Source organism: Lipophrys pholis (genome assembly GCF_963383615.2).
Source record: "Lipophrys pholis genome assembly, chromosome: 16".
Lineage (NCBI taxonomy): Eukaryota > Metazoa > Chordata > Actinopteri > Blenniiformes > Blenniidae > Lipophrys > Lipophrys pholis.
The window spans coordinates 11,895,598-11,921,927 of NC_137634.1; the positions used below are offsets into that span (position 1 = coordinate 11,895,598).

Sequence of the window (26,330 nt, forward strand, 5' to 3'; positions counted from 1 at the left end):
CCCCCCCCCCCCCCACCCCATCACAACCCCTCCCTTCCAAAATTCCTTGCTCCATCGCTGCGGTGAAAGGATGGATCTGATGTGGTCAGCGTGCTTATGAGTCAGCTTGCGTGGATCGTCATTAGTGTGAGATAATGATGGTCATCCGGTTAAATGTACACAGATAAAGAGCAGTCCGCTTATCTTCTGCTGGATCGGCGATTAGGCTGGGTTTAATGCTGCGGTACTGGAAAAGCGAGTTATGAGTTCATGAAAAAAAAAGGATATACCTTGCCACCATCAAACAGAGACTGTTGTCGTGATTTGTTTAACCTGTGCAACAAAGCCGAGATAAACTATGATGCAGAGCTAATAATACATGGGAGGGGAGTGACACTTTCGGCTCTCTGCGGAGAGCCGCGAGCAGACAGTGGTGACTCGAAAACCTTCTCCAGCCCCGACCCGACGGAGATGCAGAACCAGGAAGACGACGGAGAGAACTGGGGAGGCTCCCAACAAAAAAAGCAGCATGAGCGTATCCCTCCTCAACGGTTGCCCAGTTTTGCAGTATTTCAACGTACCCACTGGTCATGTTGAACTGCCTCATCTACTGCATAAGCCTGCAGGCTCTGCTGCTGATTCTCAGGGGCTATCGCACCGCCACCGCTCTGATCTGACGGATTTTGTGTGTGGACTGCTTGACTAGCTGATTCCTGTGAAAACTGGGAGGGAGGGAGGGAGGGTTGGAGGTGGGGGGGTGGGGGGGTGTCTGTGCTTACTGCTGGGTCAAAGTGACAAAACGCATACATCTGCAATGTGCAACCGAAAGAGACCAAGAGAATGAATTTATCCTCTGAAGCATCGGTTTCTTAGATTTGTACATTGCATATGAAAATATGTCCATATCTCCAAAACATGTATGTTTATAGTATGTGGGGGGAAAAAAAATAACCAATGCGCATGCCTGTAGGTTCTTTATGCTACCTTAACTAGTATTGAATGTAAGCGAAATACCAGGATGAAATCATGAAGCAAAACAAGTAAACGGACCGAGAGGTGGGGGTTGCTGTTCGGACGGGTGTGCAGGTTCAGATAGCCCTTGAGAATCTGTGTCTGTCACCACTGTGGCAGCAGCATCCAAAGCGTCATTTCCGTGCGACGTGTTTGCTTTACGGCGCTGCGTTAAATGACCCGAAACAAACACACACGGTTGCAGATGTAGTGAATGACCCGGTGAATCCGAACAATGGTGGAGAGTCTCTCTCTCTCTCTCGCTCTCTCTCTTTGTCCATGCCTTCCCTCTTCTGAGATTTTTTTTTTCTCACCCCACCATCACCACCCTTTCACCCCGTTGCCATCGCAGCCTTTGCATGAAAAGGAAAAAAAAAAAAAAATAGAAAACAAACCCTCTTGCTTTCTAGTCTCTTGTCGTTGACATTCCTCTGTTGTCAACACCCATATCACCTATCTGCTCTTTTACATTCCCCTTACCTCTCATCAACCCCCCCCCCCCCCCCCCCCCTCCACCACCCCCAAAACCCCACCCTTGAACGTACCCACCCTCTTCATTCACTTTCCTGCTCTCAGACATAGCAGAGGTACAAGTAGGTCTTCTCTATGCGCCAGTCTGGGGGGACGTCTTCTGGCTTGTGGCCTTTCATGTGCTTCTGCATGGCTGACAGGCTGGGGCAGTACTCCAGGCAGATGGTGCATTGGTAGGGCGAAGCGCCATTGTGGGTGCGCAGGTGCTTGATCATGGCCGAGTAGTCCCTGGATCGCTGGTGGCACAGCTTGCACTCGAATGGCTTCTCACCTGAGGACGACAGGGCGGGGACGAAGACAACAGCAAGTGTGAGCGTCTGACGAACCTCAGCGTCTTTCAGGAACAATAGCACAACCAAGCTTTATGTGTCTGTCTGACAAAAAAAAACAGCATTTGGTGCAGAAATCCAGAGTTGCTTCACGTTTCATGCAAATGGTATCGTTGCACAATAAATGTTAAGCATTTCCTTAAAAAATTTTTTTTTAATAAACTCAGTGAAGTATTCTTTTTCATCTAAATGTTTGACATTTTTGGCTCTTTTTTTTTTTTTACAATAAATTTTCTATTAAACTTGCTATACAGATAATAAGTCTTTTTTTTTTTAACAAAATATTTTATTTTCATACCCTGAATTACTGCACAGAAACACATTAAAAGTTTGACATTTTATTGCTTTATAGAAAGAAAAATGCATCTAAGATTAAAAAAGAAATAATATTCAGACCCACAGTTTAAATGAGACGTTCTGTGGTAGTAATGGGGAAAAAAAGCCCACATTGTTTAAAGACCTAATCATGTAAACAAACAACATCATCATCATTTTTGTTTGGGATTTATTAGATAATTATTAACTGATTTGTTCAATATCTGCCTAAAACATTTCTGTCAGATTAACACATTTTCAATTTTTTTTCCTCCCTTTAAAACTCATCCTGCCCTCCTTCCATCTCATGAAAATGTTTAGATGAATTTATATTCCACTTGGAAGTAAATTGACAGGAATTTAATCCCATCATTTTAGTCCTGAAAAAATCTCAATTGAATATCAAGACACTGTAATGATATGGCCACATTACTTTGAGTGTTTATACCAAATATAAGGAATACATTATCACACAAATCCATTAAACAGAGCCCCAATAGCGCCAAACTAAACTGGATAAGTTAGGATTCAAGCACTGCTTTCAGGTTCTCTCCAATTGTGCAAACGGAAATGTAATCAAATAGAGGAGCGGCAGTGTCAGTGGGAAGAGTTTTAAACACAGCGCCAATGTCTTTCCCAAAATCCAAAGGAGGTTTAAACTGCCTTGGTCAGCTGGGAGGCCCTCTGCTGATTTCGCACAGAATGACCTATAAAAGAAACGACGCAAGGGGAACATCACTAAAACCATGTCCGACGTGACGGGAAACACAAGCAGTGCGACAGTTACACGGGTTGTAAATGAGGCCCTTTTACTTTCGCTAAAGATGTGTGACTATGCACTCAAATGTGCAGAAAGCCAAAGTGTGTGTCAGAGAAGGGTGAATATGCGCGTTTGTTTAAAAACAGGCTGGACGGTGACTGTCGTTTCAGGGTTTGAAACCAATATAAGACGGCACAGCTTGACAAAAAAGAAGTATAGTTTCCTGAGTAGCAGAAAACGACAGAAAACAACTCTTTGAAGTCAGTCCAACTGCCTTCTGTAATTGGTAGTGCTGAAAAGGGAAGGATGAAGAAAAGCAAACTGCAGAGTTTGTTCACCTCTGAGGGAAGTCGTCGACACAGAACCAGTTAAGGTCCATCGAAATAATCAGCAAATTATTCAGCTGGACCGGGAGATGGAAACCCTTTAAATGTCATTGTTGTATTGAAAATGCAGCAGTGAATTGGGATTTTTGAACTGACATTTACTCAATACGTTGCACAACGCTCGAAACCTATAGCTAATCAGTCAAATGTGCAATTATCAAGTATAGGGGGAGAAATCTATGCTTCCTTCCCCACACACCACCTGTGGGACAAATTGAAAAATTTGAGCTATGTTTTTCCCCAAATCAGATTATGAGCACATTGAGTACATTTTGCAGAATGGTACTCAGGCACGACGGTCTCATGGCTGGTCATCCATGGTCGACATGCTCTACCAACTGAGCCTCGGTTGCCTAGTCAATCATGTTACTTGGTATAAATATCTCTTTCAATTAAATCCATCTTTATATTTAACCCATAATAGAAGTAATGGGCCGCAGGGGGTTCGAGGGCCTTCCTGATGGACCCACAGTGGTAGCTCGTCGATAGTGGGATTTAAACCTGTGCCTTTCTAGTCTTCGAGACTTTTTCTTAAGGCCTCAGTAAACCTCGAAACATATTCTTCAACAGTTGCACCTGTCACATGTTTAAATATAGCTTGAACTTTAATCAAAGACGTCATCACATAGTTTATTCACTTTCACATCCAGGTCTAAAAAGGCATGTTTTAATAAAAAAAACTAAACAAAACAAGTTTTTCTAGCATGTTTCCCTTCATGATTTCTTGCTTGAAAATGACCTACATTATTTCAAAAGACAAAAGGCGTAAAAATTCCCAGTCCACACTTATCTATTGATCCATGGTGTATCATGTAAAACGCAGCTTTTTTTTTTTTTTTTTAACAGAGGCGTCTTGAAAGTGCCGTAAATCAAAGTGCAGAGCGGCTTTCTTGCTGCGGGGGGCTGCTACATCAAGGGGGCACATTTCAATTCAGCAACAGCGGCCATCCTAAACGTGCTAATGATTTGAGTGATGGCAGGGAATAATCCACCAGCGCTCCAGCCGGCAGACGCAAATTAGACATGTAAATGCTGACCTTTACCAATGGCATTTGAAATGAGCTGTCGGAAGTGATCTGGCCCCGCCGCTCGCTGTCACCTTTCAAGCTGGAGCCTCGCACACACCGAGCGGCTGGCAAAAAGCGGGCATCGCCGTCGGCCCGCTTCTCTCGAAAACCCCTGGTTAACCTTGACCTCCAAAAAGGGGGCTGGGTCACGGTGCCATTTCGCCAATAAGCGCTCACACGGGGTTGCAAGTCGGCGTGTGTTTTCTTTTGCAACAGTGTGGACACCTGCATGACACCGATATTGATAACCAGACTGTAAACAGGACTGCCTCAAATAACCAGCTAATAATGAATTGCAAATGGGGCCCGGGTATTGATCTGGCATTGGCATTTGGGATGTGTGGAGAGAAGCGGTTGAGGTGTGTGTGTGTGTGTGGGGTGGGGGTTAGGTTGCCAATGTCGATGATTCATCAAGCAGCTCTCTTTTGTGCGAGGTGGCCTTTGACTGTGAGCTTGTCACTTGCTCTTGTTATCTGCTGTTGCTCTCCGGCTTAACGCAAAGCCCCCCTCCCCCACACAAAAGGGGAAAAGGGTGGACGGGGGGGAGCCAATTATTGGACAGGCTGCCTTGATAGTGTGGCTTAACAGCTGGCTTATTGAATGGGAGATGGGCGCATGCTGCTGTGTGTGTGTGTGTGTGTGTGTACACGTGTGTGTCAAGAGAAAAAGAGATGGTGAGGAAGCATAAAGCCTTGGCCCTGTGCCCATCCTGGTGAGCATTCGTGGTATCCTCACTCAGTCTGGTAAGCATGCACTCATTCTCCAGGGCACCCAGCTTATCACTGTGTCAACATCTTTATGGGGCTCTAAATATACTGGGATCAATACAAAGTCTTCTGAGACATTCATCTACTGTATCACAGCAACAGAGATATTCATCTGGTCTGGCCTGTGCCTTGCAACTCGGATTTCCTACAACAGGGTCCTCTAACAGCCTCCATATCCTGTATCAGTATGTTTCCGCACGTCTCATCTCGACACTGCGAAAGCATCCGTAACGCCCATGAATAGAATTTGGCTGCATGTTTCAACTAATGTTGGTATTAATATTTTACAATTTTACAGAAAGTTATGCAAAACATACTCTGCACTTTGAACGCAGATGCACAAATCTTCAAGCAAGAGCATCGCCATAAATTAAAGGTACTATGCAAAAATATTTCTATATCAATATCCTGAAATACTAAACAGCTGTTAAGTTTACCCAAAGGTGATTGTGATTTAAGGATATTTGCTGTGGTTGGGAAGTAAACAGGAGTTCTAAGTTAATCTGGCATCCAGGCTGTCCAGTCGGACAACAAAAAGCAGAAAGGGGCAAAATGGCAGAAAAGTATAATACCACTTATAGCCGTTCCATTGTTGTGGCTGGACTTCAGGCAACATGGAGGCTCGAATTACTCACTATCTCCACAAATGCACAACAGTCGTATTAAGATTTTCCCAATGTACCTTTGATTTTCAACAAATTACAGTCTGGCGGATTCAAACCTGGGCTGCTTTGCCGTGAGAAAACAGTGCAAAATATTAAAATCTGAGTTTTGAAAAAAGTCCAGAAAAAGAAGAACAATAGGTAGTTTCTATACAAATTCACTTAAAACCTCTAACTGTTGATGATGCCACAATGCGTTGTATATAACAGAGCTGGTTTACCTTCTACGTAGAATCACTACAGAATAATTCTATTCTATTCTATTCAGCCGCTCACTTTTACAGAGCACAGCAGGTCACCGCAACTTACACCCGAGACCTATTTTAAGTCAAACTCAGGTCCCCTAAGCTCAAGGTCAAGATTGAATCCGGTACTGCAGTACCGAAAAGAGTACACAGCTAAAATGTTGCCAGGTGCTTTTGACGATCGACACCGAGAGCAACAGTGGACAAAATCTTCCCCCTCGAGCATGTTTCTCTCTCCTCCCAGTTGGACCCGTTGTGATGTTGGTACCTGTGTGCACTCGGTAGTGGGTTTCCAGCTGGTGCTTGAGGCTGAACTTCTTCCCACAGCCGTTACATTCATAGGGCTTCTCCCCGGTGTGGATGCGCTTGTGGCCCTTCAGTGTGCTCTCATCTCGGAAGCAGCTCCCGCAGAACTCGCACTCGAATGGGTGGTCCCCTGCTGTAATGCGGGAAGACAAAGAAAGAGAATTGATTTAGCCAAAAAGCCCCACGCAACAAGACAAAAACAACGAGTTGCAGTCGTGTATCATGGTTTACACTGTAGACCGACGCGAGACCAAAAGAATGACACACACATTACAGAGTGATGTATCTGATTATTTTTTTTTCGTCGGGTACTGCACAGTGTGAGAACAACACACATTACGTCTTAATGGATGCACACTTAAAGGCTTTAATACAAGCAGACAAATATAACCCATCTTTTGTCTTGTGCCACAAATCACCCGCGCCGTTGTTTTGCTTTGTGTAAAGCCTTAAATAATTGTAGCCTGTCATGGCTGTTTACCGGCCATGAGATGTATTATTGACCATGCAGTCCCAGTGTCACCATGCACTAATGGATAACCTGAGTGATGGGACAAAACGAGAATAATGAGCTCAGATTGTCATCACAAAATGTATTACCCTCGCAGAATTGTTTTTTTTTTTTTTTTTTTTGTTGAAAGCCTTGAAATCCAAGTACACTAGTTTCTCAATTTCATCTGACTTTAACAAGATAGTTGCTTTATGAAGCCTGTCGAAAGGAGTTGCGGTGGCAGCGCTTCATCGTTCCTTATCTGTTGGGAACTGTTTTCTACAGTGGTAGAGGGTGAGCCGGTAAATGTTCATGATAAATACTTATAGAGCCTTAAGTATATTTACCATGTCGCCACGTACACATAATTATTTTGGGATTAAAGTAATCTTCAGGAAATAGTTCATGTATTTAAAAAAAATATATAAAAAAATCTAATTATTTCCTTTTTTTTCAGTTGTGTAAATCAAAACAGGAGACATACAAATTATATGTTACATTATATTGTAATATACTGTTGAGCAGCATCGTGATATTACTTTATTGAGCTGAAACACTATCATCATCACGATATGAAGCTCAAAAATGACCTAAGCCAAAGCAAAAATTGAAATGAGAATTATGATGAGCCTGGCTGATGAGAAGGATGCTGGTTGTGAGTGGTAGTCCCCCAAAAGTCATCAGCAAACTCCCATTAACAAGCCAACTTCTTTAAACTCCAGGCCACCAAAGATGTCATAATATGACAAAAACAAAACAGTAAACAGGCTTACAGCTGTACACAGGCTGCGCTTTCCCACCTTCTTTTCCCTACAGTCCACCAAAAGTGCCTGTAAGTAAAGTTTGAGACCAACTCTCATCTCCATCATAGGTCTGCTCGACATTATGGAAAGTATCCCAACCCCAACATGTGCATATCTAATTTTGTCAACAAAAAGCCTCTCCTCCTGTGATCTTTAGTGCCTCCTCAAGGCCAGAACCCCAAGCTGAGAAAGACTATTCTACGTGAGCACAGTTTACTTGGAAGGCCTCTCCCACAGGCCACTTTTACGGAGCAAAATCTCGAAATAGAAACTTAAAAGGATTCAAACACTTCTATTCAGACACAGTACTCTGAGGCCAGCAGGGCACTGCAAATGAAAGTGTTGCCTTTGGCTTTGGCTGATGTAATTTTGCAGTTTGAGGAGTGGAAAATGTCATCACAACCTTGATCACTGCTATGTGAACTATTTCCCCAACTTCATTTTAAAAACATTGTTGAACAATTTAGCTTCTTGAAGTGTTTGAGTCATGGTCAAAATGACAGCCGCTTAAAGTGGAAATGACAAGTTTAGACAAATGCATATCAGTCTTCAAATATACACTTCACATACAGCTCGACTCTCGCTGGCTAGACGCCGGCTGCATCTATTCATACCTCTCCTGTCTAATCCTTTCGCAGCAGGTGATTGTTTTCTTCCTTCGTATTTACAGAGAATCACATTTCCATCCCGAGACATCAGTCTTATTCAGATGTGGCGTATAGCGCGCGTGCCTTCAGAAATGAAAATGATAACGGGCGTCACAGGATGCCACGGCACAGGTTCCCACAGGGCAGCTGTAATGGATATTCAGATGTCAATGATCAGGGATATTATGATTTGCAGGAGTCTCTCACCAGCAGTCCAAAGTCTAATTGTATTCCTGTGTTTGATGAGGAGCTGCTTCTTGCATCATTTGCCCCCCACCCCACCCCCCCCTCCCCCCCGTTACACTCTCCAGCCAAGTAATGTTGTGGATATTTATTAATGTATTTCACTCCAGCGCTGCAGGTTTAAGTCACCATCAATGACCTATGCCTTTCATTATCTGCCTGTCCAAGCAGCAACGTGCCAGGGAATAAATTGCATTTCTCGTTATGTGCCGCTACCACTGCCCCGCTGTTAAGAGACAATTTCACTTCCATCGTGCATATCTTATTTAGGACTTCACGTATGTACATACAGTGTTCATGCATGTGGTTGATTTATTTAGGAGGAGAGGCAAAACAAAGGTGGACAGTGGATATGTTTTTTTGAATTCCGAGCACATTTTGGTTTTTTTTTGGGAGGCGGGGGGCTATGCAATGCTTTTATGGTGGGAGGCATTTTCGATGCCTTGCGACGTTGGATGCATTCCCATTTAAAAAGGGAAGGATGGGGATGGAGGGGTGAGACGGAGGGAAGGATAAAACTGAGACAGGGATGGAGCAGGGGATGTGGGTGTATATGGCGGCGGCGGTGGGGGCTGGGTAAAAATCAATAAAAGTGACAGTCTTTATTTGTCTGCATGAAGTTATCAGTGGCTCCCGCTGTAAGACATTGTGCTCTTTCTAGCGTTTCAACCACAGCAGAGATCACAATCCATCACGGCGCTCGGTGGGCTCGCGCGACGCAGCAAGAATAATAATTGAGCTCAGATTCACCTGCCTTTAATTAGGGCCTGCGATCAGACCAGCGAGTGGGATGCTAATACTCGGAGGAGGCCTATGGAGGGTTATTTACGCTTAATGTCCTGTTGCTGTGCGAACGTCTGATCATCAAAAACTCAGAACTGATAGGAGAGAGGTTTTCTGCGTCTTTGTGTTGGAAAATACATCAAAACCCATGGATGTCTTAGAATGAATCTTGCATTTCTTTCTTTTGCGTCCGTCTCCTGACACCAAACCAAATTCAAATGTATCGAATCAAATGAACCCGGTGTCATATCGCTTTCACTTTACCTGAAGCTCTAATGTGGGTCTTTTAGTTAATACATTTTGTAATCATTTGGAATAATGTTAAAGTTAGAGCTCCTGGGTGTCAGATTGTGTCTATAATGAAGTTATTCAACTCTCAAAACAATCTTTTTCTCAACTGATACTATCATTTCGCCATGTTGGGTTATGAGAATAACTCTTTTAAGTATCAACAACAATCAAACAAGCAAGCACAAACCTTTAATTCTCCTGAAATGATGCTGCAACCAGGAATGCTTGTTATGTACAACATCTAAGCACATGATGTACAGATTTTATATTTCTCAAAGGGAAAACAGAGACCCACATAAATTTAATAGAAGGCTGTCTGGTATCAGCCGAGGCAGCGATAAACAGAGTGGTAAAAAAAAACCCACACACATACACACATTACAGTTGCAGTCCAACTCATGCATCCGGCTCTAGCCCAGGGATACACACTACGCCTATCTCCCGCTGCCACTCGGGGACGCCAGAGTGCAAAGTTGCACTGCAGAGTTTAAATAAATCAGACACAACTCTATAATCACATTGTGAGGATGTAAAGGGGCCGACAGGACTTCATTTTGTCAGGATATTCTCACGGGGCCGGCAGAATAATGGGGACATGTCCTCTGTCCATCCCAAATCTGCTACAATTACTTCATCCCTCCCTTGCTCCTGCTTCTTTTCTCCATCCGCACACCCCCCCCCCCCCCCCCCCTACACTTCCTTGATTCCATGCTTGCTTTTCTGCTCCTGTTTTCCTCTCCCTCGTTCTCTTGTGTGACCACATGGCAGGGAAACGCCGCAGATGAGGACCCGGCACAGTGAGGTGGAACCACAGCATGGTGAGTGAACCCAAGGGTGCCCCCGAGCAGCGCCACCTGCGTCTCATGACCCCCTCCCCTCCCTCCTCACCTCCTTTGACACCCCAAAGGGCCGCTGAGGGTGCCTGTGCCCACGGGCACACGGGGCGTGTTCATTATATACGGTAAGAGGCTGTAAATCACCGGGCTCCATCACTGCCAGGCCCCGAACTGGCTCATTCTCTCTCTCTCTCTCTCTCTCTCTCTCTGAATTCAAATCACTCCTCTCTCTCCCTCTCTTTCTCCCTCTCTCTGGCTGTAGCGCTATCAAATACAGCTGCGAACACAAAACACCCTGCCACAGCAGACAGCAAATTGGCTCAGAGTTAAAAAAAAAAAAAAGAAAAACACACACGCACACACACACACAGACACTTACACACAGACAGTGCACAACAACAGAATATTAATGAAGGCCTGGTCTGTAAAGAGAAAGTGTGTATGTCTGCGTGCTGCTAGCAGAGAGGGGGAATAGTACAGCTGCTACCAATGCCACTTAAGTAAACCAGCTTGAACCTGTACTCTACTGTACACACACACTATTAAGATATAGAAATAAAATGAAAAGGCTACATTGCTGTAAGTAATGGTCTGTTAACAGAAGGTAATGAAACCGCAGGTGGATGGAGGGGAAATAAGGGAACACAGCGAGGGAGAGCAGGGAAGATGGCAAGATTAAGATGCTGAAATAAACACCATTAAATCTGTTTTTTTCTTCCCCCCTCTCCCCCGTCCTAAATGGTGATCCAGTGTCAGAGCCTGTACCAGCAAGGCTGCTTTCAACAGATAAGACTTGCAGACAGGTAAAATGAAGCACACGTAATGAATGTCCATAAAAGTGCTTTTTCTGCTGCTTTCTGTTGACAGTTGATACAACATAACGGTGATTCCACCAATAACCGGGCTATATCTAGAAAAGCCCTCTGCGGAAGATGAGCTGCCACAGCGTGTCCATTAAAATTAAGGTTGAATACAGGGAATTGAGATCTTGGTGTTTGCCGGGGGATTCTCGTCAAAATTGATTCGCGTTTCCTGGAGAAAATACTTGCAGGAATCAGATTTGGGTTGTTTTTGTCTGCGAGTGCTCCCACTGTATCTAAAACCCTCATTTTCCACACAACTGTTGCAGTTGTACTGACATGGGAAAGCTATCGGTACTGTGATACATTATGGATCAACATTTCATGTGTGGTATTTCTGTTTTCCGATTACCTTCTGTGCTTTAATGTCTGCGTGAAGTCCAGGTGAGTGAGAGCAGTATGAACAAAGGCTGTGAAATCTGTGAACAAACATGTAGCTCCAGGTTTTAAAAGGTGGCTACTCCACACATGCTGGATGTGTAAAGCACAAACAGAAGAAATACCTCTCTCGTCAATAAAATCCAAACCACCAAAATAGCACGCAACTACACAACGCATGCACCAATGTTCTCAGAAATACACCTGATAATATGGTTATTCACACATAAACATCAATCCAGACTTCACTGGTGTTTACTTAAGGTACAATGACAGCAACTTTTTTTTTTTTTTTATCTTTTTGCATCAAATGCAAATGTGAAAGCGATGAGTCACTTTAAATACAGGGGGAAAAAAAAAAACATGTGGTGCCTTGAGACATAACGATCAAAGTGTTTACTTAGCAATTAATATGCAATTTTAAGCAGTTTGATGTTGGCGTTTCAGTCAATGTATGGACTCATGGAGAAGGAGCAAGCAAACACAAACGTATTAATGCAAAGACTGATGATGAAATTTAGCTGTGGCGCATGCAAAAACCTTTCCACTCAGCTGTCTTTCAAAATCAAACACGTTAAGTTTCATGTAGATTCAAGATACAGAGAGTTTTGGGTGCATGTTTCATAATTTAGAAAATGCATGGATTTTAAGGATAAGGAGCAGGTTTGGTTTGCCTTCACATGCATTCGTGCTTTTGTATGACAGTAAAGGTTTAAGGTGAGAGGCAACACAAATGACAACAGGCCCGTCGTTAGAGGAAGTTAGTTGCATAATTGCTAACATTTGCTTGCTTCAAAACTTTCTGAACTACAACTTCTAACCAGGCGCTTTTCTCCTGGTAAGAGTTTTAATGTTTTAAGAACAATTCCTTTTGCACCAGAATCGCTGGACACAAAAGACAGAAATGTGCATATTTCCTGTAATTTCATCGTACTGCATGGCCCAAAAAATTTATAAAAAAGTGTAAATAGTGACATCCATTTTTTAAAATCTTTTATTATTCGAATTTTCATGCATTTATTTCAATAAAATGAGTGCTAGATAACGACAATGACGCATTCATCCCTTGATCAGCAAACTTATGAGCTTGATTTGCTGAGATGGATACATACACTCTCTGTTTTTATACTCTATTTCCACCTCATGTGAATGAGATGATTAAGAATCGCAAAAGCGATTGCGACCAGTCATTCTAAATATAAAGGAAATCAAACGATGAATGCAGAAACGTCTCACATACCTCTTTAATCAAATCAGTGTTTATATTTTAGGGGATGGATTAATGGGAGGAGCAGGCTGGTATTAATTCATATTTGCGACTGTAATACAGTCAAACTGACTTTGGGATTTAACACAAATGGCAAAAAGAATGTTAGAATAAGTTGTTAAAAATATGTTTGTGGTTTAATCTGCTGATTGACTATCTCCCCAAATCAAGCCAGCTTATTGCCTCCAAGTTGCATTTAGATAAATATGGATGTCCCTGATTAACAAACAAGACCATGTGTAGGTAAACCTTTACAAGTGACAACATCCGGTCCATATTTATGAACTATCTATTCCTTGTTATCCAGCAGCAATGTGTTAAATAACTGGATAAGTGAACGTGATGAGTCATTCAAAATGCAGAGGAAATAAAACGATAAATGAAGAAATGTCTCCTATCAAAAGATAAACTTTGGAATTCATGTTGAACTTTAAGTTATTTAATATATAAAATGCTTCACAGTAAGTTTTTCCATTCACATTACTGTATTAATGTAAGACGTTTGTGGACTGAAGGATAAGGACACGGATGCATCTTTTGCACAGTGGCAATTTTCTCTGCAAACACGGTCTTTTTTTTTTTTTTTTAAGAATCTAGATAAGAAGTTGTGTGAAGATTTATTTTACTGAGAGTTTTGCTTTGTACAATGTGTAAGCATCTCCTGATCTATGCGTTTTTGAACGTACAAACACATGGAGGAGACGCAGGCTGGGTTTTCTTACTTCCGTCTCTGCATTCCACTCTCCTCAGGTTAAAGACAGCACAAATAACATTAAGTCCTTGCAGTAACTTGCATAATTGGTCGAATTTACAACTCTGTTGTAAAGAAACTTTCTAACTAGTCTGCAGGCAGACCTATTTTTCTTCAAGTTTTGCCTCCAAGGCAGCATTTAGACAATGTGCATGCGTCCACTGATGAACAAACAAGGTAAACGTATAGGTTGGATTCTCTGAGGTGAGCACAGTCTGGCTCTGTCGGTTTTGAAGCACTATTTTTTTGCCTCGTTATTCAGCAAAGTGTGAATGAGATTAATAACATCAAAGTGTAAATGCAGAGGAGCACCATACCTCTACTTTTCTTTTAAGGAGGGTAAATTAGGAACTATTTCTGGAGCCTGTGCTGGCTTGTTTGACTTGCTGACTTCATAATCCCCGCTCTGACAAAAGGCTCTGCATCATATTTAAACGGATTGCTTTCACGGCTGGCTCATTGTGATTTAACACACGCCCACAGTGGGATGAGGTTCAAAAGTGGCACGAGGCTGCGGCGTCTCATCTGCGGCTCCAGAGACGAGTTGAGGTGACATTTGCGTCGCCCGGGTGGGCAGGTGGATCAGAGACGCCGCATGTGTCCTCTCCAATGTCTGCTAGACGGAACAGATGTGTGCATCACTACTGTACAGGCGGCTCAAGCTAACCCCCACCCCCCCTCCCCTCACTCCCCTCCCCACCTCCGGGCTCCCCTAAACCCACCCGGCTCCCACCACCATCACACACTAATGGTGTATTCGCCTGATTGTAAATAGGGCCGACTGCTCTCATCTCACTGCCTTTCGTTTCAAATATTATCCGTGAGCCGGTGAGCTAAATCGGCTCTGACAGTGAGACTGTTATTTAAGGTCGCAGACAGGCGGCTGGGTGAGAGACACCGAGTGAGCGAGAGAGGCAGAGGAGATGGGGAGGAGAGGGCGAGCGAGAGAGGGCGAGAGAGAGAGAGAGAGAGAGAGAGAGAGAGAGAGAGAGAGAGAGGAGAGAGAGAGAGAGAGAGAGAGAGAGAGAGAGACAGAGAGACAGAGAGACAGAGAGACAGAGAGAGAGAGAGAGAGAGAGAGAGAGAGAGAGAGAGAGAGAGAGAGACAGAGAGACAGAGAGACAGAGAGAGAGAGAGAGAGAGAGAGAGAGAGAGAGAGAGAGAGAGAGAGAGAGAGAGAGAAAGCGTCCATCCCTCGCTGGTGAAATAGGATTCATTTCCATGTGTTCATATTCTGTCATGGCTACGTGTTTTTTTCCCTCACTCTGAATAGCCACATCCATCAGGCTACCTCTACCCCCCCCCCCCCCACCACCCACACCCCCCCCTCGCCGCCTCCGTCTCAGCGGAGAGCCGGCACTGGGAGAATTACTAGTAGACTGGGGGAAAAATCAAAAAGAAACATCACAGAAAATAGTGACGGTAAATAAGCTTCATCTGACTGCTGCAGATTTTATTTCAAGTTGACCTGAATTAATTGTGTTTATTCAACTGAGCTCGAACAACAGTGAAACTGGGATAATGCAATTCATTCTCTAAAATACTACCCTTCTTTTTTGTCTCCATTCTGAATTAGTGACAAGCTTTATTTGTCAATGGCCACCCCCTGTCTTATAAAGAACAACAACTGGACACAACATAATTCATATTAAGCTGCTCTATCACACACACACACACACAGGTGAGTGGAGATATTTATGGGAGTCAGAATAAACTAAGTTTTTCTGGCATCAAACAATATTATCAGATTAATCTTCCCAAGAGGAGCCCTGGGCCAGAAATTGTCCTCTGCACCCAGATTAAACAAGCCAACCAAGTTATAAGCACTAAATGTGACAGCCAACGCCGCTGAAAAACTGTGACATGTGCAAACAGCAAATATTTGCAAATAATTTCACCACCACATTTAACTGAAAACAGCAAGTGATGACGAATTCTGTCAAATTTGCTGCCAATGACAAAATCTAAATCAAATAAAAATAATGAATATAAAATATATTGCATTTTATCGTAACACAATATAATTGCACACTTTCCAAGTCCCTTGATTGGACCATATTTTCTTCAGAGTGACATGATGACACACTCATGACATTCAGGGGTGATGCAGCAGAGAGACACCACGCGGACCAGTCGGTCCTCCAGGACCAGAACTGCACAGCCATGATATCATGTATGCTTAACTTTAACTAAATATATAACAATATGTACAGTAATATCCATTCAAAATAAGCCAAATAAACAATGTGTTTGGTTGGGAGTTGTTTAAATTGATCATTTGAATTGATGCTGGTTAAGAAATTGTGCTGTAGAACGTAAACTTCTGAAGAAATAAAGATATTTAAAATTACATTATTTAGTTGAAAAGGCTGCATTATGAGAAATGCATCATTACAAAAAAAATGGTCAAATGTAAAATCAGGTTGAATAATAAAAAAAACAAAAAACATTCTAATTTGTTATAAGCTACATTTTTCTAAAAGTCAAAGTCGCTGATCGTAGATTATGTAAATGATTTCTTTCACTACAGGGAATAAATCATTAGCAGTTCGGGGAATATTGCTGAATGCGATATTGTCGTAGGCAAGGTGTTGGGAGTGATTATTATTTTTGTTTCTGTTCAATATTTTATCAGTGCAGTTGAAGAGATAAGCAGTCAGTTCAGCAGAATATCATGCATTAGAGAGAGCGGAGCTCGACGGTAATGCTCCTGAATTTCCAGTCAGTCTCTCTTGCACCTACAGTACCGTTTCAGCTCAGGATGGTGACTGTCACTCAAGCTGCGATACCAGTGACTGGCATTAAGTTCTCGTCTCTTGGTGTCTGGCGTTGGGCATGGAGGGTGCAGCCGTGACTTCACAGAAAAATGCTAAATATATGTTTCTAGGTCTCCTGGAGGCTGTGGAGGTATTTCAGATTTGAATAAGCGCAGACCCCCGAAAACATCCGAGGGATTACATATCCCATTTGGTCTGAAGAGCTGAAGGAGGCTGCGAAGAGGAGGACCAGCTTTCTATAAAAGTAACCGAAGTCCATAGAAAAAGGCTGAAAGTGGCGAGATGGTTCTTTTTCATTTACAGTGAAGGTGGAAACTGACCTGTATGTGAGCGTAGGTGACGCTTGAGTGCAGTATGGCTGGGGAAGGTTCGGTTGCATTCGCTGCAAATGTAGCTGCGGACGCCGGCATGAACCTCCATGTGCTGCTGCAGTGCCGTCTGGGTCTGGAACCGCTTCCCACAAAGCAGGCAGAAGATGGCCATGTCCGAGCCTGCGGAGCACAAAAAAAAAGCAAAACAAAGACATTGTGAAGTAATTGGTAGTGCAGCGGGAACATTTCATTTCATATAAAAGAGTCTCTAATTTATTACAGCTTGGATTTCTGTGTCGTAAATCCATGTTTCCTGGCCTGTCGTATATTCCCATCTAAGCAATTACCATGGCGAGTATAATTCCGGAGTTAATGATAGGGACCAGAAACTCAAAAAGTGTTGAATGCAGCTGTAATAAAAGCAGTTTTTGTGTGAGACGCTAGAAAGACAAAAAAAGGCACAAGCCAGAGGTGTAATATTCTACAACAGCTCTTAATGGCAGAGCCACCGTGACAAGCAGTGGCATCGTTGCTGAAAGACACTCAAAGTGACAAAGATACAGGGCCTGGTGTGATGTCGTGAGCTCAGACGCATATTTCACTAAGCGTTCTTTTCCCAGGCTCACATGAACCATACTGTATTTTTAGGATTAGAGTTGCACACAACAGTCGCGTTTCAAGGTGGGTGTGTAGACAGATAAAGATCTCCTATGCAACACTTCAATCGAATCTCGACTCCAGCGAGCACTGTGCATTTTTCTCCAGCAGAGATAAAGAGCACGGGAGTTTGCGAGGCGCGCAAACACACCGAAAACCACAAACGCGGGAGCGGACGCACAAACACGCGCGCGGCTGCACGCTGCCAGAAACACACTCCCTTCACACTTTTTCAATTACCAGGCTGGGGAAAACTCTGGGGAAGGACTGAGTGTTTGGAGCTCAGTTTCTATTTCATCAGTCAATAACACATCTTTGGGGCAAAGCTGACACTAATTTAAAAATCTATGAAGAGCAGCCCGCCTCATGTTCATAACCACTGGAGAAAGAGGAGGGCCCACGACAGCCTCCACACCAGATCAATCACTGTCTCGGCTGCTCGCCACACTAAAGAGCCGGGGCATGATAGCCAAGAGTTGCTGAAAAGCAGGTAAAGATTGTAGATTCAGTTTGTGCAAGGAGTGAAGTGATGTGGAAAGTGAAAGAGACAAAAAATAAAAAAATAAAGAAATAAAAGAGTTGCTGCAAGCCGGGGAGAGAAATAAATATTGACAAACCTCCCCCTTCTGACTTTAGGTGTGTCTTTGTTTCATTTTCTGTTGCTTAAGAAAAGAAGCAGCTCTGAAGGCTTCATTAGACACTCGTGTCTAAAAGCCCAAGGAGTAAATCTGTTTGCCCAAAAAGGTGAACTAAAACTATAGTCATGCTTCCTTGTGTTTGGACAAGAAATATTCCATTTCAACAGGCAGATTGGAGTTAAATCGGCTTCTACTTTTCCCTTTCTCGACGTTACTGCTGCCACAGAGTTTCCTCCAGCTCCAACTTCTGGACGAATCTCAGGTTTTCAGTCCTGCTTGTATTTCGTCATTTGATGCATGAACATTTGCCTTTTGCATGCACTCGGGTCAGAAAACGAAGTCCCAATATTACAGTGAACTCTGGTGAAATAATAAAAAAAAAAAAAAAAGAAGCAATTTTGAGGTCCGCGCCAGATTAAAAAAAATAAAAAAAAAGGCCTTTGTGTGAATATTTTCGAGCGATGTCGGGACTGCTCTATGAACTCAAGTAAAGGGACAAAGGGAGGAGGTGGAGCTGAGGGCAAGAAGACAATGATCACACAAACAATAGCGAAGAGTTGCTGAAAACATTCAAAAATGTTGCTGCACGTCATGGTGAGAGATAAATATTGACAAATCTCCCTTCTGACTGAAAGTATGTCTTCCCTTCCCCCCCCTCACACTAAAAGAAGAAACAGCATTGCTGGATTTCCACTTGGTGAACGCTCATGACAAACAGCCTGAGGTGAGAATGCCCTCCAGGTGAGGTGAACGAAACTCACTCTCCTCCGAGGATGCTTTCTCATGCACTTCCCTGTGTTTCAACAAGAAGTATTCAATTTTACCAAAGAAAACTGATATTCGACGTTCCACTTTGCAACTTTACTGCCAGCATGACATTTCCTCCAGCTGCACCCTCTGGACATGCCTGAGTTTCTTTCTTTCTTTCTTTTTTTTTTTTTGTTTAACTGCAAGAACATTTGCCTCTGCATGCAAGTCTTTAGTTAGGAATGTAAAGTTATGACTTCCCGTGTGCAACAGAGTTCTACTAGTTTGCCGGCGTGCAACTTTACCATTTGTTTATTTTTTTCTTCCCTGAAAAAGGTGCTGGTGAATCAGTGTTGAATGCTCCGCAGTCCCTCTAGGACTCCGCGTAGTGGCTTTGATTTGACAATTTTGCCTCTGTTCACTTCAAACTTTCTTTTCCACAATACTCTCTCGCACCTTGCCTACAATTTATCCCGGGTAGAAAACAAACGCCTCTTCCTCGGGTCACTTCACGTCAAATTATTCTCAGTCAAGATGAAGACGCAAAGCTCGACGCGAAAGACATTTGAAGAGGACGGAGAAGAAATGACTGCAGGAGGAGTTAGAAGAAGAGGTGAAAAGAGAAAGGAGTGGGTGTGGATGGGGGAGAAAGACAAAAATGAAGAATTAGGGGGGGGGGGGGGGGGAAGTTGAGGAATGTAAAAGGTCAGCAGACCTCTGACCTCTGGTCGGGGCTTAGGCTGGGTGGAAATATGAAACCCAGATACCAACACACACACACACAGACACACACTCTTAAACAAACACACAAAAAACACAAAGGCCATTGACTAAAAGGAGGAAGCCCGGTATGAAAAAAAAGGCCACTTTGATGTTCGGGGGCTGTTACAGTGGTGCGACACATTAAGTTGAAGGGTGCACAATAAGTCTGCACTCACTGCTTTTGTAGAAGGGCCACAATACAGATGAGCGAGAGGAGCAGAGAGCGAAGAGGCAGTGTAAAGAGAGAAGAAAGAATATATAGTGCAAGAAGATAGAAATAAATAACCACAGAAAAATGACATTAAAAAAAACTATTTTCTATCATTGGGGTAAGATTTGGGATGAAAAGATAAGAAATTGTGTTTTCGGTCAAAGCAAAAACTTAATTTTTCAACATAAAGGTTGAAAATAATATATTTTCACTTAAAGTAGAAACTTTTTACAACTTGATGTTTGGTAAAATAACATGAAATATAGATAATAATGTTGTATGTCAAGTATTATTAGGATGTTTTTAAACAAAACAAATAACAAGACAATGTAATATGAACTTTTTTAACATTGTATGTGAGGTCAAGATTTTTCTGTTCTCTGAAAACATCAGGAGTATTATTGTTTCCAAAAAGCATAAATGCAAATCCAGGTTTTACAATATTTTTTCTTTGATATTTGTGTCCCTTTCTATGCCTTTTATGAGAATTCCACTTCCTTTTGCCCCTTCATGCTGGGGGAAAAAAAACAAAAAAAAAACAAACAGTTAGGAGTAAAGTGAATCTCTGATTAGTGTTGGCCAAAATTAAGTGGCGCAAACTATATAGTCGGTACGGGGGAATAATTGTGTGTTTCGGGAAAGCGAGTAAAGCTGTTGTCAGGCCACTGATAGATGAAGAGCGCAGTGCTGAGATAAAAAAAAAAAAAAAGGAAGGTAAGGTGGGAGAAAAGTAGTTGACCCAGGAGGTCTATTACAGTGTAAAATTGAGTCAGCCCAAAGTGACACCTGAAAAGGAGGAGCTGGAGGAGCTGGAGCTGGAGTAGTGGTGGTGGTGGTGGTGGTGGTGGTGGTGGTGGGAGATGTTAGACTCAGTCCTGTTTTGGAATAATTTACCTCCTCTAACCAGCCTCTCCCTACTCCCCGTGCCATCTATTTATAAAGGCCTGGGCAGCTTGTGGCTGTTTATGTGTGCGGCTGTGGCGGTGCCGGCAGTATCTTAATGGGGCGAGAGTGGCAGGGCTGCTGTTATTTAAGTGGAGAGCAGACGGGAGCTGGTAATGGAGAGGAATACTTCACGATGGGAGGTGACAGTGGCCGGATGGGTGCAGCGCAGAGAGATGCCCTCAGGGTACACGCTGACCATCGAGGTAGGGATTTTATCCAAATTCTGTGTCGCTAATTAGCCACTAGTGTCGCGCAATCCGCCGTTAACTACCAACCGATTCCAGTTATGAGTACTGCAACTTTAGTAGTGACAATTTAAAGCGACTTAATACTTGACTTGTTGGTCTGAGGTGCTTTTGGAGGAAGATGCTCTATAATCTTGATGTCAGCGTTCGTGAAACCAATAGCAGCTGAGACGAAGCAGCAGGGAAAAAAACAAACCGAGTTAGTTCAGGGTTGATGAGGTTTCCGCCAAACATCAGTAAAGAAAATAGTCCATGAAGTGTCTTTAGAGGAGCACGTTGGTACTCCCCAAAGTGGTCGTGCTACAGAAACACGGGAGTTCTAAAAGTGGTTCTTTCCACCCGTTTCCACTTTTCCAATACTTTTTTTATTACTCATAAATAACATTTAGCTGTGTAAGAATTCTGGTTTAAGTGTCTAAAAAGTTACTAGTGTAAAAATCAAGGTCCTGAAATGTTCTTCAACAAGCTCCAAATATTGAAATTCTCCATTTCCAAATACTCCAATAGATGCTCTATAAAAGTTTGAAGGGCCACCGAGTGTCATATTCTAACGTTTGGACCATTATCATGACAATACCAAGGCTGAAGGATCAAGTTGGCAGCGTTGGCTTTTTTAAAAATTGTTAAAATCCTTAAAGATGAGGCTGATCAGACTGCTGACGTTTCCGTTTAAAGACCGTCACCATGGCTCCTGCGCCGTCTGTGTAAATATGCCCCGAACGCACATGTTTCTGGGACTGTAGTCGGCAGTTAAATGTGTGATGGCTGCGGTCTGCAATGCAGCGTGCCGAACAGAGGACCTGCCAGAGTTAATGAGGCAGAGAGCAGCAGGACCTCAGCACAAGGTGTTCAATCACAGGCCATTACCACAGCCCTCAACCTCTGTTACTGCTTGCTCTTGTCAATAACAATCTATAGAGCGCTATGGCTTATCTATGAAGAGGGCAGCACGGCGACTGAAGGTGGGCGTCTGGATCCTGAAAATGATTTGTCGGCGCAACAGCAGACGGGATCTCACGGTCACCGCAACGTGTGGAGATTCACGAGACTCTCAAACAAATGAACCTCATAAAGTCTCATCTTATTCAAATGTGCTTCATCTCGAGCGTTCAGACGCGACGCGTAGGTTCGAATCCGTTCGGAGTATACTTTGTACACCTCGATCAGAGAAGCTATTTGTCCCCCACGCTTTAAGCGAACTCAAAGGGAATCCCACTCGTCTCCGAAGCGTTCACTGTGTTGTCGGGTGTTTCCACGGATCATGTGAGGCATGGAGGGAGCAAAAAGCAAACTGTGAGCAGACTGCTAATAATGAGGACATGAGAAATGCACCGGTACTCAACCACAAAGGCCAACATTAGAAGTTCATCCTGGAAAGATAGAGATGCACCCCAGGTCTGCAACTTTTTTTTTTTACTATTTAACATGGTAATCACACCGGGGACGAGCACACATAATTTCACCCTTTATAGAGCATTTATTTAAATACTGAGGAATGCTGTTGTTAATACAGTATCATAAGACTTTACTTTTCTTCTTTCTTTACTCAAAATAAACAAAACATTTTGTCATTTATATGCACTAAGGCAGCTCAGATATTTTCCAATATGAAGCCTCGATAAATTTTTATAAAAGGTCATACATTCTTAGTGCTACATCATAAACTACTACGACTACTACTGTGTTACTATAAAATTTGTTATTTTGAGAAATAAAAGCCTCTTAAATATGACATGAGATCAGGTGTACATGTAGATAACATATTTTTATGTAAATTTGATCAACCATGGTGTTATATTTTCCAGCTAAATGCATCAATCAGAAGCACAGACGCACAAACTGGGAAGAAATGGAAATGTATTAATGTTGTGGCGTTAAAGGATACAGTTCAAGACTTCTCTCTCTTTTAAAGTATTGCAAAAAAAAATAAAAAATCTAAATAATATATATTTCAACCAATTGTAATTTGAGATTTCTTTAACTCGGCTCATAAATCCCGCCTACTGAATCCTGAACACTGTCCAACAGTACGAAATTAAACTAAATATGACTTATTGGGTGTACACAGAAAATAAAAATAAAAATCCCAGTGTAACTTGCGGCAGTTTTATGTGCAGGGCACATTTTCAAGCACTGATTTAATAAAGTTGTCTCCATATTTTCAAGCCAAACGCAATAAATCAGGACTGATAATGAAGAAGCTTCACTAAAGCTAATGATCCAAAGACTGTAGAGCTTTCGCTAATATAAGAAATCCAATACAAACCATCCAATACAGAGCATTTCCTCCACTTCATTATTGTTAGTTTAGAAGAAAAAATACTAACCTGACACAACACTCATTCCAATAGTGAGCACAACTTTTTCTTCAGGTGTTTTGTTAATGTCAATTCAGGGGTTAAAAAGTAGAGTTTGAGCCCGGTGGACCCAGACTTGAATCCTTGTTTAGTGGGAAAAAAGGTTTCTAGAGGACAAACCATGCAAGTGTACGGTGAACGTTCCAGTTATTGGCTTTGACAACCTTTTAAAAAGGAGCAGCTGAATGGACATTTCCTGAATTATTAAAGCGAGAAGCATCAAATGCATGAATTTCCAGATATATAGTTCAGTCCATTCATCCCATTAGTAGCGACAGTTATATCTCATACACCCAGAATTGGCCTTCTGGTAATGAGGAGGAATGTTTGTGACCCTCATAATAAAAGCTGTACTGTGAATGTGAAATTTAGATGAGCAACACACTGAGAATATGGGGAAAAAAATAAATAAACAAGCAAAGGCTCAACAAAGGGAAGTGCTGTATCACATAGAAATATATCTATGCAATTGAGATGCACAAAGAGGAGAGATGATGTAATGAACTGAACATGAATGCCAGTGCAAATACACTAATAGACAATATTATCATGTGTCGCGGCAGATAAGTGAACAGCAGACTCTGATGCTGAGAGTCAACAGAAGCAGACAAGCTTCAGCATTCAGTCACAACAAACATCCGAGCAGTTCCTCCGTCGAATCCTCCGCTCTGCTATCTGCCACCATCTAACTGCCAGCCGCCGCAAACACCAGTCACAACAATCCCGGCCGCGCCGCCACCGCGAGGTGCGGGAGAGGGGGAGGGAAAGGTGACGTTCCCGTTGCTCTTTAGCTTCGTCAAGTGTTTGTTGTTACTATCATCCGCAATCAAGCTTCATCACACATCAGGTCACAGCCTTTTCTGAAAAGGTCGCCAAACAACTTTCTTTTTTTTCCCTTCACCTCCCCTCCACCTCCACGGGGGCTTCGGTGAGGACACGCACCTTGTCAGAAACTCACAAACAAATACTTGCAGTGATTTACTCGAACGGGAATTGAGAAAGGTGCGGGTACGTCTGAAATACCTGTAGGCTCAAACACGAACGCAAATATACGTGTACCCCGTTCTTAAGGTCTCTGTATCTGTCTACAGTGTAAATAATCACCAGAAACGATTCAAATCTATTCAACTTTATTGAAAATAATGGTACTTTTTCAGAAGACCAAAATCAAACCAGAGTCTTTATGGTTCAGAGGAAAATAAGGCTAATCAAAAAGAGGAAATTAAATTCTCCCACCAACTTACTGTATTTGGAAAACTGGACGCATTTTCAAATGACATTTGATACATTATCTCAACCTTTTTGGAATTTGGGTTGCATTAATAACTCTTGCCCACATGTATCAGTATTTTTCATGTTTTAGTAGTAATAGCAATTGATATTTTTTGAGCTAGAGTTCATTTATTTTAATAGAGAACGATATGAAAACATAATTTCTGATGATCTAAATTAAACGCAAACCGGGGATAATAACCCCCCAAAAAGGTAGATGCTTTTAGTTTGCAATTTTTAACCAAAACCTAATTGTGTCTGATCTTTTTTTATTTAGCTTTAAATCAGCAATCACAAACAGCTGACATGGGGAAAATGGGAGAAAAGGGTGTAAAATGTGTGTTTTAAGGGACTTCCTTTGACACTAATCTCAGCGCTTCTTCACAAACATTTGTCCTTTCCCCAGCATCAGTGGTTTCCTCATTACTGTACATTGCAATGAAAACAGTGAAAGACTCTCAGCCTCATTGCAGTCTCGCCACTGAAACATACTGTTAGACATATGCTCCTCGGTGGGATAATGGCGGCTTCAGCAGATGATCTAGAGAGCAAATTTGTTTTTAACAGTGACGAGACAAATGGCAGGATTTTTCGCAAACCAAACATTCAGAAACGACTGTCGAGGGGCAACAAAATTCACACACCAAAAAAAAAAAAAAAAGAAACTATTCGAAAGCTTTCCATTTGATTTTGAGGGATGTGCCTGTGCAGTTAAGCGAGCACACGGTGCCAGCACAGGCACGAGGACTGCCAACACAGATGCAGGAATGAGGAAATAAGCATTCTGTTGAAGTAGTTTGCATGCTGTGCATTGCATCTGAATTACATCACTCTGCACAACCTTCGCAAATTATCCCCTGTTTGTCACATGCAAACCGTTAATGGTTACAATTTGGCAGGAAAGCAATCTTGGTTTAAGTTAGGGATCAAGTTCGGATTACTTTTACGACGATGTGGAGCCCTGAGGTTTTCCTTCCGTTTCCCTGAAATTTCCTGATATTTCCACACTGTGGGCCGTTAATTTGTCATGACACGTCGAGGGTTTCAGTGTTCAACCTGTTGTTACTTTTGGCTGTTCGGAGAAAAAAAATAAAAATAAACAAATCAGAAAATCTCTCATATTTTCCAAACACCAGACTTCCACAGACACAGAATGGTATGCGTTCACCTGTAGGTTAATGCCATGTTCACCGTGCACCCCTCATTCAGAGCATCCCATTATCCAACTGTGCACAACACTCGCCAACATCCTTTTTTCTCCGCTCGCATTATCAGTCTCGTCCCTCTGCCGTGCTTCAAAACACTGATACATAACAGCAGAAACGTAAACACAGGGGTCTCGCCTCTCGCAGGGCACACTGCGAGTGTGTTTGTGTACGCGAGGACGAGAAAGAAAATAAGATGGAATGTTTTTCGCCGCCCGCTAATTCATTTAAAACACCTCCACACAACTATTTATTGATCAAACCGGAGGAGGGAGGAATGACTGTTAAAATGAGGTTTCGGAGAGAGAATGCGCTCTACATCTGGGGAAAACCACTGGAGGCAAAAGGGTATAAAATGTTTACTTCGAGCGAGGCATAAATTTAATGTTATCCAAATCCGGAGATATGAACATGTTTTAGAAAAACAAGAAAACACCCACTTTTACATGAGGAAAACAACCCCATTCCTAATTGGAAAATAGCCAATGGCTGTTAG

The 26,330-nt window shown here is 42.5% G+C and overlaps 1 protein-coding gene across 1 annotated transcript in view; it reads right to left on the reverse strand.

Moving 5' to 3' along the window:
• Positions 1–1,560: 1,560 nt before the first annotated feature.
• zbtb16a (zinc finger and BTB domain containing 16a) overlaps positions 1,561–26,330 on the reverse strand; it is a 154,652-nt gene continuing 129,882 nt past the window's right edge. The window contains 3 exon segments of the mRNA XM_080482780.1: positions 1,561–1,792; positions 6,321–6,491; positions 16,805–16,975. Coding sequence (XP_080338906.1) covers positions 1,563–1,792; positions 6,321–6,491; positions 16,805–16,975 — 572 coding nt within the window. The 3' untranslated portion in view covers positions 1,561–1,562.